Source organism: Lemur catta, chromosome 3 (genome assembly GCF_020740605.2).
Source record: "Lemur catta isolate mLemCat1 chromosome 3, mLemCat1.pri, whole genome shotgun sequence".
Classification (NCBI taxonomy): Eukaryota; Metazoa; Chordata; class Mammalia; order Primates; family Lemuridae; genus Lemur; species Lemur catta.
This window is the reverse complement of record NC_059130.1, coordinates 117,976,648-117,989,666: the sequence shown is the minus strand read 5'-3', so window position 1 is coordinate 117,989,666 and position 13,019 is coordinate 117,976,648. Positions and strand designations below refer to the sequence as shown.

General features: G+C 53.7%; 1 protein-coding gene across 4 annotated transcripts in view; it reads right to left on the bottom strand.

Moving 5' to 3' along the window:
* Positions 1 to 12,676, bottom strand: part of DHRS3 (dehydrogenase/reductase 3) — a 38,106-nt gene extending 25,430 nt beyond the window's left edge. The window contains exons 1-2 of one of the 4 annotated variants that reach the window (XM_045546088.1): positions 12,495 to 12,676; positions 10,734 to 10,883 (exon numbers count right to left, since the gene is read on the bottom strand). In XM_045546088.1, coding sequence (XP_045402044.1) covers positions 10,734 to 10,883 — 150 coding nt within the window. In that variant the 5' untranslated portion in view covers positions 12,495 to 12,676. Of the gene's footprint in view, positions 1 to 10,733; positions 11,849 to 12,494 lie in introns of those variants that run through there. The other 3 variants (XM_045546089.1, XM_045546086.1, XM_045546085.1) reach the window with 3 other exon arrangements.
* Positions 12,677 to 13,019: the final 343 nt, after the last annotated feature.

The window sequence follows — 13,019 nt, the reverse complement described above, 5'->3', positions numbered from 1 at the left end:
TGTGTGTCAGATACTGTGTCAGGTATCAAAGATGCGAGTGAGAGGGACATGCCCTCTGCCCTTGCTGATATTGACAAGCAGCCACACAACACAGTAAGTTGCCATGGTAACCCCTGACTGTGGCCTCACCACAGCCCAACCCTGACCAATTGAGTCATTTGGACGCAGAGATGAAAATGACCCATGCCTTGTGTAGGGGAGTTGGGGGGCTTGGGCAGCTGAGACCAAAGTGGTGGCTGGGTCCCCCCCCACACCAGCCTTGCCAGCCTCTGCTCCTCGGCTGCAGAATGGGCTGCACTGGACCAGCCCCTGCCGAGGATGAAAGGGGCTGTGTCGCTAGTGAGGCTTTGGGGCTGGGATTGCCAAGTTACACGCTCCCAGGGCTGGGTGCTCTTGAGGCACAGAAGGATGGGCAGGAGCCTTCCGAGTCCTTTCTGGTGGGTGAATTTGGGCTGGGTCCCCTTGGAGAGGCTGTCTCAGCCTGGGGTTGAGTATTCGGGGCTTCCAGCTTGTGGACTCCCCAGGGGTGAAGCAGGGGCCCTGGCTGAGGGCTGCACACGCCTGGGGTGGGAGTGGGGGGCCCTCTCCTGAGGCCCAAAGGCACCAGCTGTTAGCACATCACCTTGGAGCAAAGAGCCGAAGGTTGAGGACCACAGAGATGACATTCAGCAAATCCAGATGAGGGTCACCGGGGAGAGGGAGAGCCCTGAGTAATTTCCTAGAACAGTTATTTTCAAGCCTTGTTTTTTTCTTCACTTCAAAGCAGTGGCATTCTTTTAAAATGCACACAAAAATCTTACATGGAATTTTAAGCTACAAAACAAAAGTGACGCTGATCTAGCCTATCGGAGGTCGCTGTTCCTCGAACCCTACCTGCTCTGCCTCCCACCTGGCCCCACCTTCTCAGAGCCTCTGAGGTGCCCTGGAATCCAGGTTGAAAACTTGGCCCTGGAACCTCCACTGGTGCTGAAGTCTGCACTGGGGCCTGTCGGGGCTCACATGCTGGCAGAAGTGGTTGCTGGAGGTGGGACACACAGACAGGAGGCAGTTACCTATAAACACCCCCCTAGGAGTATGTTTTGTGGACAAAAGGATCCTATGCTTTGTTGATCAAAGTTTTTCTAGCCCCTTCTGTGAAAGGCCACTGAAAAGGGAATTTGGGGTCACATTCCTCTAAGCAGGGGACGAGCAGTGCAGTAAGACAGGCTTGGGCCTGGTGGCCTTCGCCAGGCTGATCATTGTTGGCATCAAACACCGAGCCACAAATCTGTCCTGTCTGCCCTGAGCTTGGCCCTGGCTTCTGCATCACAGGACAGCAGACTGTCCCCTGCCTCTGACATGAGCTCTGGTCCTGGACCTGCAGCTGAGCCTGTAGGACTTGCATGGGTTTGACTGGATCCAACCCAAGCCGTCTTCAACGAGCGCTGAAGACAGGCATCAGGATTATGAGACCCCTCAAAAGGGGTGTATTTTGCACACTCTTCTTGGCGCAGGATTCATACTCTCTTCCTTGATGGGCTCTACAACCGCAGGAGACCAATGCAAGCCCCTCAGGGGCCACCTCCTTCAAGTCTTCTAAGTTTCCCTTCATTTACAGCAATCTGTCCCTTCTCTGGACTATCAAAGCGCCCAGCTGACCTCAGGCTGGGTTGCAGGGAGCTGTCACTCCCTCATTCCTCAACAGCTGGGTCCTCGCCTAGCAAGGCATCGCACTGGTTGTCAAAGGGAAGAAATTCAACTGGGCTACTCTCCTGCTTGTCACTTAACTCTTTAAAATAAACCCTGATTACTGATGATGACTTTAATCCTTTGGCAAGTATCCCATGCATTGTATGCAAATACTGCCACTCGGTGCTCTAAAAAATGTTTGTGTAAAATATGGCTTTAAAGTCCCTGCCTGCATCCTGGTGACTCACTCACTGCTTATCAAACTTTTCTCCAGAACTCTCTGTGTGCGAGGCCCCATTATTTAACAGCTTGTCTCTTGACCTCTCCATAACCCCAAATGAGATAGGCCTGGCCAGGCTGAGATTATCTGCCCAGTGGGAAAAGCTCTAGTTTGGAAGCTGGGAATCCTGGCTAGGAAGTCTGCCTCGGGCTGCACATCCCAGGGCACCTCACTTCCCCCGCACCTCAGAAATGGGCGGGTCACAGCTGCGTCTGAGCATGCAGTGGTCAAGCAAGACAAGGAACGTGACAAAGGACTGTGCTGTCACTCGAGTACTCAGTCACGTATACGGCCACAGCCATGCACAGTGCCACGTTAGGTACAGTAACACAGTCACGTGGAGTACCATGCCATGCACAGCACCACAGGCGTGTATATTACCACAGTCGTACACAAGGGGTCTTCAAAAATTTCAGAGGACATGAGTATTATGAAAAAACTATGCATGGATTTCCAAATGTTTTTGCACCAAAATAAATTCATACTAAGTTGTTATAACACATCTGAACAGCATCTAGTTTGAGGCACTAAGAAGGATAAGACATCTGTTTGGAAAGAGCCCCTATCAGAGCAACGCAAATTCTGCTAAAATTGAAGGAAGAACGAACATAAAATTTATGTTCACACTTGGGAGAGGAGAATGATAAAATCACTGATGGACACAATGGCCCGTCAGCAGTTTACAAATGGATAGCTCGTTTTGAGAAGGGGTGAGATGACGCTGAAGATGAAGCCCGTAGCAGCAGACCATCCGCATCAATCTGCGAGGAAAAAACTCATCTTGTCTGGGCTCTCATGGAAGAGCATTGAGATTACCAGCACAGTAGCCCACGCCACAGACATCTCAACTGGTGCAGCCCACACGATTCTGGCAGAAAAGTTATAGCCGTGCAAACTCTCCACTTGATGGGCACCAATACTGCTGAGCCCAGATCTGCTGCAGACGAGACCGGAGCTTTCAACCGGAATTTCAAACAAGCGGGGTCAAGATCCTGAAGCGTTTCTACAGAGAACTGTAACAAGAGATGGAACGTGGCTACACCAGTATGATCCGGAAGAAAAGAAAAGACGGCATCGACATGGTTAAATTCCCAGGACGCTCCATTTTCCAGGGAGGGACTAACTGGCTGGTATCATTGCTTACAAAAGTATCTTGAACTTGATGGCACGTATGTTGAGAAATAAAGTTTATATTTTTTATTTTTATCTTTTAATTCCATTTTCCATGACCTTTTTGAAGTCCCGTTGTGTATTGCCGCAGTCACATATAGTGCCACAAACACATATGCCACTAGGAGCCCAAAGAAGCCATCAGTGTCCGATTCGGGAGATGCAGGGGTCTGAGTTAGGGCTGAAGTTCAGGGTGAAGGATGTGAACATGTGCCTGCCCTTCCCAGGTCCCCCCAGCACCCTGAAAAACCTGGACAAAAGAATGACGTAACTGCCCAAGGACCCTGGTGAGCTTACGCCGAGAAGGGTTGTCTTCTTTTAAGTGTTGGTTGATTGATGCCGGTGTCCCCTCCTCCTCCTGTCCCCCATCCCTGTCTGGGTCACTGTCCTCACTGACATCACTCTGGTGATGATGACTCATAAAATATAAGTGGTGGAAGGGACCCAGGAGGTCATCCAGGACCTGACTTCTCTGGATGCAGGAATCTCTATACCACGTTTGCTTAAAGCGCAGCCTGTTCATTTGCAGAAAGCCCCAAAGGGCAGGAAGGGGTCCCCGTCGTAGGGCCCAGGTCTCCTTCCTGAGCTCTCTCCACAGGCCTGGTGCAGCCCTCCAGAACCATCTGGAATGGGTCCCATCCCCTTGAAGTGTTGGAAGGTGGATGATACAATCTTCCACCTCTTAGATAGTCAACTAAACTGGCCAACCTGCCAGCCAGCCCAAGTCGTGGCTTCCAGTCCAGTCATCCCGAGCCCATTCCTTGGACGCCCTCCAGTTGCTCAAAGACCCTCTCCACGTGTCAGCCGACTCATCCTGACCACAGTGCTCCCGAAGTCCTGCGACAAAGTAGAACAGAAAAGCAACTCTCCTTCCGGGCACCAGCATGGGTGATTTTATCATTAGGGGGAGCTGAGCACTATCGCCACTGAAAGTCAGCTTGCTGGAGTCCGCACAGCCTTCCAAAGCGTCAGGAGCTGTTCAATCTGGAGATGGTCGCTGCTCTAGGGACACTAAGTGCCACGAGGAGAGAAGCTTGTTTCTGTGGCTCCCTGCAATATCTCCTACGCTCGATTGCCGAATCAATGAACGAAGCCAATGGCGTCACAATTCCTCGGAGCTGTCAGCCTCGAGCTGGTTGTCACTCCTCAGTTACCAGCAAGAACAGCTCCGGACCCAGCGCGAGCACCCCCAAGGCCCGGGTGCTGGCTGACTCCCACTCACTCCGACAGCGGCACACAGGCCCGCCTGGATGCTAGGTGCCGCTCAGCCCGCACTCCCACTGTGACTGTAATGCTACCAGGGGAGCCCTCGGCACCCTCTAAAACCCCAGAAGCGATGCTGAGAGTGTGTCCTGAGCTCGGGGAAGCTCACAAAGAAGATGGTGAAGCAAGTCTGGGGTACAATGTTCTTAGGGGAGCCGTGGGAACCCAGTGGCCTCCTAACTGGTCTCCCACCCTGGCCTGGTCCCCTCCGCCCGTCCCCTGGCCGTGCTCCCCAGCATAGCAGCCGGGTGGTCCCGCTAAGACTTAGGTTAGAGCATGACACTTGAACAGCTCCCAGCTTCACTCGGAGTCAAAGCCAAAGCCCGTCCTGGGGTCAGCTGGCTGGAACCCACCTGCCTCAGTTTCTCCTCTTTCCCCTTGCTCTCTGCTCCAGCCATACTGGCCGTCTCTTGTCCCCCAAACACCCGGGCACATTCTCTCCTCAGAGCCCCCACTTTTCCCTCTGCTTGGAACGCTACAGCTCCCTTCCCACCACGCCCCGGCTTCCCTCGGGCCTTTCCTCATCCCCTACTCAGTGTGGCCGTTGGATGCCCTGTCTAGCATGTCACCGCCCTCCGTTCACTGCTCCCTCCTTGCTTCACTTGTCCATAGCCACTTACTATGATCTGACGTCCTACCTATTTTATTTACCTGCTTAATGTCTGTCTCCCTCCCTAAAATGTCACCTCTACATGAGTGGGGACTGTCATCTGTTTTAATCACTGAAATCTCCCCAGTGCCTAGAACAGTGCCTGCCACATAGTAGGTGCTCAGTAAATGGGTTGAATGTATGAATAAGTGAATGAATGAATGAGTTCCCACCAACTATTTGTGCTGGTGTCTAAGTAAATTTACTTCTCTCATTTCTATTTGGCTTCAACTGTTTCCTGATCACCAGAGTTCATCTGAATAATATGTTGGAAATCTTTCCTTCAGTATCCTGTAGACTGGTGTATTTTTAGATTGTGTCTCCCGAAGGCAACAAAAAGAACCATCTCATAACACTCCGGGTGTGGTCATGCTTGTGTCCAAGGATAAGGGGGAATGTGTTGGGTCTGGAACCTTTCCTGCAGTGACATTCAAAATGACGGGGGATTTTGGTGGTGGCAGTGGCAGGTTGGGACTAGGCTCTCCAGGATGAGTTACAGTGATTGTGACAAGCAGATACATCTCCTGGGTTAGAAAAGGCACCTTCCCATAAACACAGCTGAGATCATTTTCTCAAAGTAGATGGCCTCCAAAAATACCCAGACAGAAATGAACGAGAGAAAGTAATTGCCACGATAAAGAGACCAGCAGGCTCTGCGCCGTCATAAACAAATGCACTTGGTCTGGGGAGATAAAAATTCAGAAGAGCTTGAAGTCCAAACAAGAATTAGCAGAAGAGCTGGGTAGACCAAAAATGGCCTTGTCGACTCGGGGTCAGCTTACTAGACGTAGGAAGCATTCTCTAAAGCCCAGACAGTTTTGTGATTTGAGGGTAAAAAACAGGAAATTTTGCTTTACGTGCTAGATAGGGAACTTGGCCCCTTATTCCCTTGGAAGCTAGGGGTTGAAAAACGTCAACATGTCCTACGAGAGATGAAATGAATCCACTGTGGCTGTTGAGGGGGTTAGGACGGGCGTGGGGCCTCCTGTGGGCGAGGGCACAGCGCGGTTTCCAGCCCTGATTTGCTCTTTCTTCGTGCAGTGGGGTCTGAAGACTTGCAAGAAAGGCTGAGATCATCAGTGACAAGGACAAATGATTTTCTTCCCCTGAAAGTTTCCTCCTCGCAACCCAGGGAGCGTGGCAGTCGGTTCTCTCCTGGGACGACAGATCCACAATCTGAGAATTGCGGAGCATGCCAGGATCTTAGGGATCACTGTGTCCCTTCTCATTTGATAGCCGAGAAGGCAGTGACTTTTCCAGGATGGAGAACCCAGTGTCTGGCCTCTGCCCAGGTGAGCCAGCGAGGCAGCAGGAGGCGTGGTCCCAGAGGTAGACACCTTTGTTCCGGAGGGAAGGGGCGGGGGAGTGAGAAGGAGCTGTTTGTTTATTCTTGAGACAGCTCAAATTGTAAGGTGCATTGTTTGAAACCCAAGGACCGGATGCTCCAAGCTGAAGGATGCCACAGGCAGGACAGGTGGCCCACCTTCCTGCTTGCAGGCTGCACGCAGTGAGGATGGAGGGTCTGGGCCACTGCTCTCTCCAGGTCAGTTGTTTATGCAGCTATTTTGGCCTGATGACTCTGGGTCCCGCCAAATGACCTGTCTGGACCCCTCTCCTCTCTTGCTCTCTTTTCCTGTTCTCACCAGGACTGACCCGACCCAGAGTCCAAGATGTGAACTCCCTGCCTGCCTCCCCCTCCCATTATCCGACACTGTCTTGCTTCCCTGTTCGCCTCCCTCCGCAATTCCAGCCAGATTTAGTGTTTGACTAAAAGCCCGTCTCGTATCCCTTCTGGCTAAAACTCTTGACCTTCTGCAAGGCTCACTCAAATGCCACTTCCGTCATGAAACCTTCCACGAGCCCTTGTTCTAACTGAACTGCTCCTCTGTGGCTCCACTGTGTAATGTCTCCCCCAAACTCATGTCTATCAGGATGTGATAGACTTCAGATGTCACTTCAGAATGTGACCTTATTGGGAAATAGGGTCTTTGGAGGTGTGATTAGTTAAGGATCTGGAGATGTGATCACCCTGGATTTAGTGTGTGCCCTAAATCCAATGACTAATGTCCTTACAAGAAGAGGAGAGGACACAGAGGGACACACAGAGAAGGCTCTATGAAGACAGAGGCAGAGATTGCAGTGATGCTGCCACAAGCAAAGGAATGCCAAGAGCCACCAGGAGCCGGAAGACAAGAGGAAGGATCCTCCTGGAGTCTTCAGAGGGAGAATGACTTTGCCAACACCTGATGTCAGACTTCCAGCCCCCAGAACTGTTAGAGGATACATTTCTGTTATTGGAAGCCACCAGGTTTGTGGCCATTTGGTACAGCAACCACAGGAAGCTAATATAATATACACGGCCATTTGCACCTTCACGGTAAGCACCTGGCCACGTCTCTGGACCTTATTTATCTTTGCTACACTCTCTCAGAGCTGCGCCAAACACTTAGACACCACAGGTGGGTTTGCTGAACGAGGTCGCTCAGGGATGGCAGACAAGGGAATGAATGATGGGCCTGGGCCGGCCCCCGTGCTAGGGATGGGAAGGATAGGGGCCTTATGGGATGGATGTGATGGAAGATAGGATTCACAATCCTACCTACAGGGCTAGTTCCGGGCTAGTTGCTTTAGGAACAGGGTATATACCCACATACTGTAAATTCCATAAGAGCAAGGCAGATCCAACTCTGAGCTAGCTCACATTCTATCTCCCTGAAATCAGTCCTTGAATCCCAATGAGGGGACTGGGCCAATGTACGTTGGCCCTGCCTCCCCCGGCCTGCAATCGTGGCTCAGGGTTCTCGTCCGGCCACAAGCCTGATACTGAACAGCCACTGCAATTCCAAACAAACAGTCCACTTCTCCCACGTGCTCCTGCTAAAACCATGGCAAACTCAAAGGTTTTGGAGACTGAGCTCACTGCTAGTCAATTTGTTCCCTTGTGGGGCAGAGGACTGGGCCTGAGCTTTGTGAGTGCTTTCATGGGACGCATTCCAGGAGGGCACAGGAAATAAAAAAGGAGAGTGGTGGGGGAGGAGCCAGCAGGAGCCTCACCCCTGGAGACCCTCACCATGATAGGGCCCTGCCTCTGTCAACCTCAGTGCATTGTGGGTAAGGTGAGATGTCTCCTGATTAGGAAATTCCGAACCCCTGGTCTTTGTGTCGCTCAAATAAAAACCTTTATTTGAGCCACCTGTGCAGCCTAAGGCTCACTACCACCCACTAATATTGCCAAATCTCATTTAACTCAAGGTCATTAAGGGAAACAACTGTGTTGTCAACTCCCCTCCAAAAATTAAACAGCTGTAATATCTCTGAGACATGGCAGCAGTTTGTAGAGACTCTGGTACTCTTTGCCCCCCTTTTGGGAATCATTCCCCCTCAGATCCAATCCCACCAGAATCCAGGCTTGAAGGCTCTCAGATGCAGCCTCTGCTCCACCAAGGGGAGACGGGAGTCATCTGTTTCCAAACTGCCGGCTGTCTAGGGGGGGCGGGGCGTCAGCACTCTCCAGCTCCCTCTGATGCTCCTGGACCACCCCAAGCCTGTGGGTTCATACCTGTCCCCAACCCACTCCCAGTAGTAAATTCTCCACCCCCACAGCACTCTGCTCGTTCTCCCCAAGCCCACTGGGCCCCAAAACATTCTTGGCTGGGGGTATGTCCTAAAGTCCACTCACTGGCCTCAGCTGGACTCAGGCAAGAAGCCACTATTCCAAATTCCCCACCGTGACCGCAAGCAGAAGTCTCATTAAAAAGTAGTTCCAGTAATTGGACAGATAATGATGAGTGACAGGGAGCACTTCTGGTCATCCTGACTTGGTCCGATGACTGGACCTAGCGTGAACGGCACTGGAAGTTTCACAGGCCCCCATGGATCCTGTTTTCCGGGGCCCTGACACCAATCTAAGACATTTCTAATGGGCCTCGCGTTTATTCCCTGTAAGAGGTGTCCATCCCGAGTTAGGAGGGGCTGTGATTCCCAGTGCACAGACTGGCAGGTTCCACTCCGGCACTATCATACCCACCCTCCCAATGCCATCCACTTCTTTCAATTTAAGGTTATTTATAGTCCGTCAAGTTTTTCCAGATTGACTAAGAGTTCCTCATCTGCCTACTGCTGTCAGCCACAGAGCAGTGAAAGAGACCCAGGACGTGGGCCAGCTGGAAGATGCAGAAGAAAGTCTCTGTGGGATGCAGACAGCTAAGGAATAACAATCACACACAGTTGTCCCAAACCCACATTCTCTGCCCAAGGACAGCCTCATCTGCCCTCCCGATGCCCCTCCACGAAGGGCTTTGGGAGCCCAGCACCTCGAGAAAACGAAACTGCTGAGAACAGCTCTTACTTCCCCTTTCCCCGGCGTGTCCAAGGGTTAAAAACACTTCCGAACTCCCCTTCCAACTGCAAGGTCAAGCAGCTGTCCAAACCACCCAAGGAGAAGAGGGAGTCCTGGATGGCCCGACCCCCACCAGCTTGGCCACGACAGGCCCCTGCCAGCCCGGCTAGGGAAGAGTTAATCGGATCAGCTTTGGCTGATAGTTCAGGCTCCAAAGTTCAGTCCCAGTCAGAGCCACCAGGAGGAATTGTAAATCTCAGGGCAGTATTTAACAAAACAAAAGCAACCTGGAATTACATGCAGGTTTGGTTTTCTACAGTACATATTTACTTAATCCCCAAGGTATGTGGCTCCATGTCAGATCAGCTGGCTTTGCCGGCCCTTTCACCCCCCTGGTTCACAACAGTTTAAGTTTCAAACTAATTCCCTGTTTTCGCTCTTCCTTTTCACTGGGCTGGCTGGAGACAGCCCGGCCTGCCTCCCTCTCCGGAGCACTCTGGTCACTGGGTGAGTCAGCCTGGCCTGAGTTGGGAGTTGGGTGACAGCCGGCTCACCCTCCCCACTCTCCCCCACCAGGTCTCCCAAACCTGGAGCAAGGGGTGCTGGGACCACCAAAAAGTTAAATGCAGTGTCCGGTGGAGAGGACCCTCCCTACAGCACCACCTCCCAACTTGCTGGAGAGGGATCCCCTCCGGGGCTGTATTGGGGGGAGGGGACAGGGTTGAAGGTGAGAACAAGGGCTCTTTATCTGTTGCTGGTTACCCCGGTCCTCCTTTTTACTGATTTCCAAACACCTGGGCCTCTCAGTGCCTGTCCGGCCAGGCTACACCGTCCCATACTGCTCCCCACCCCCTTTCAAACCCAAACCAAGTACCCCCTCTCGACGTGTCTACAGAGCTGCAGCCGCCCAGGTTGGGGCTGGGAAGCGGGTTGCCAAGGAAAATACGAAGCGCCAGCTAGCAGGCGGCTCCCAGCTCCGGCGAGGAGCGCACACACCCTGCACTCCAGGGTGGCGGCAAAAAGGGGAAGGCGACGGCGGGGCGGGTCGCGGGGGGACACAACTCCTTCCTCTGGGAGGGAGGAATGTGGCAACTGGGTGGGTCTCCTAAGTTTCGGGGTGGGGGCGAATTGCCAGCCAGCCACCGATCCCAAAGGAGCGAATCAGCTCTGGACCTGCCAAAAAAGACAGTCGGGTGCCCGGGAAATTTACAAGGTGAAACCGACTAGCTCAGCACTCGCGGGTGGCGCAGGGGAGTGGGGTGGCTGGCGACTCTCCGCGCCCGGGCGCGCGACCCCGCAGCGGAGGCAGGTGGGCGCACCCCCGCCCCGGGGCCCCCACCTCCGGGAGTCGCGGTGCCCCGTACCTTTCTGGCGCCGCGCTCTGCGAACTCGCGAGCGAGCTGACGGCCGATTCCTCTCCCGCCGCCGGTGATGAGGACGTTCTCCCGCGACAGGTCCCGCAGCTTGGCGGGCAGCACCAGTCCGACGGCTGCTTTCGCCACCAGATAGATCATCTGCAGAGGGAACACCACCAAGGCGCCCAGCCATTTCCACACCATCCTCCGCGCCGCGGAGCCGGGCAGGGGGCGAAACTCCCCGGACCGAACAAAACAGGAATTAAAAAAAAAAAAAAGAAAACACCACAAACAATAATAAATAAACCGAATAAGGAGGAGAGAGGCGTCCCACCTGGCCACTCTTGAAATCACCTCTTCCCAAATGCAAAGCACAGGGTGGGGGAAAAAAAAAAGAGATAAATCCTCCTCTGGAGGAGAAAAAGCGTCTCAGAAGGTTGGGACGGTACGAGAGGTGGAGGCGAAGCCGGAGGTGGAAAGTTCTAACAAGAAGTTTCTTGCCCCAGCAGCCGTTTCGGCTGGGGAATTCTCAGGTAATGTTTACAGACTGACAGAGGAGTTTAGGCAGGGGAAGAAAAAAAAAGGCACCAACCGCACGCGCGCACCCTGCTACAGTCCCGCGGTTTCAAAGTGCAAGATTAAAAAAAAAAAAAAAGCCGTTTCCAAATTGGAGCGCGCCCCCACCCCTTCTCCAGGAAAAAAAAAAGTGGTGGTGGTTGGGGGGAGTGCATGGAGCTCCCAATTTCAGCCCGCGAAAGTCTCCCGACTCATTGCTATTCTTGGGCTCAGGAAATTGCTTAAACGCGATCTGATTGCCAGCAACGTGCAGGAGAAGTGGGGGGTCCGGGTGTCAGTTTCTTTACGTGCAGGGCTCGCCCTCGCGCGCGCTCGCTCTCCGCTCCCTCCCCCCCTCTGCTCCAGCAGACGCTGGGAGTTGCCGCTCGATCCGGCTCCCTCTCTCTCCCTTTTTAGCATTTATTGCCTTCTTTTTGTCCTTTCCAACTTGGAGAGGGCCCGGGTGCGGAGCGCGCGTGGATCGGACGCCCTGGTCTGCGCGGCCTTATTCATTCACTCCCCGGGCAGTCGCGGCGTTGAGCGAGAGGGCGGCCCTTTTTCCCCCATTTTTTTTAATACCCCATTAAGTCTGATTGACAGTTAAAGTTGTTGGGAGGCTTCACTACGGTTCCTCTGAGTGGCTGCTGCGGCCTCCCCTCCCCCTGCGCCGTCGCGGGGCGCGCGCACAAGCGCGCACACGGGCTCGCTGCGACTTGCGCTCTCCCGGGACTGGCTCCCGTCTCTGCAAGCCGGGACTTGCCGCCGGTGTCCCTGAGGGCTCGCAGCTGGAACTCGAACACGCTGGAACCGACTCCTGAGAGCCGGCTGCCTCCCCGAGACTCTTCTCCTTGCCCCGGCCGCCCTCGGGCCAGGTGACCACCCCTGCGTGCGGGGCAGGCCCGGGGGAGCTCGCGCACGCCTTGATCCAACCAGGTCCCCCAGGGCTTTCTTTCAGTCTTTTGGTCATCCCTCGCCTCCAGGTAGGACCAGGAGGCCACTCCCTAGCTTTGCCCGGACGTCTTATGTCTTCACTCAAAGTGCACTGTCTAGGTCTGACCCAAGTCCCCCACATCGCTGGGGAGAACCGCTGGGGAGCAGGGTTTTGTTTTGAGGGGAGGGAGTGGGCAGGGTAAAGGAACCTCTGCCCCAGGTGCCAATAAAATCCCCATAAGATTAGCTGGGAGCATATTTATTGCTCATCTGGGCTAGAATTACCTTGACTGACAGCAATTTCCTTAATAACAAAAGCCTGTAAACAAAACGTCCTGTACCTGTGCCCCTGTGCCGTGCAGGCAGCGTCTTCTCTCTTTGGGTGTCCCTGACCTGCCCTGGTGGGACGCCCACCTTGTGACCTGCTGCCCTCCCCAGCGGAAATGTCTCCCCTGCTGGAGGGTGGGACCGAGCTAGTTAGAGCTGTCTGTTGCAGGAAGTCTGGGAGGTGAGTCACTAAAAAGCAGCCCCAGTTCAAAGTGCTGATGGGACTTGCCTCCGCCCCTGAACATCCCCAGGCCAGAGGATCGACAGGGAGCCAGGGAGCTGCCCTGTAATCTGGGGCAGTCGTTTCCAGCGGGCGACTTGTTCAGACGGGGACTCCAGGGCCTCACCCCCAGAAGTTTCTGATTCAGCAGGGCTGGGTGCGCTGGGATCGGTATTTTTAATGCTCTGCCTGGGTGAGAAAGTCACTTTGAGCAATGCTGATGTGCTGAGGTGTGGCTGGAAATCACCTCTTCACCTGCAAAG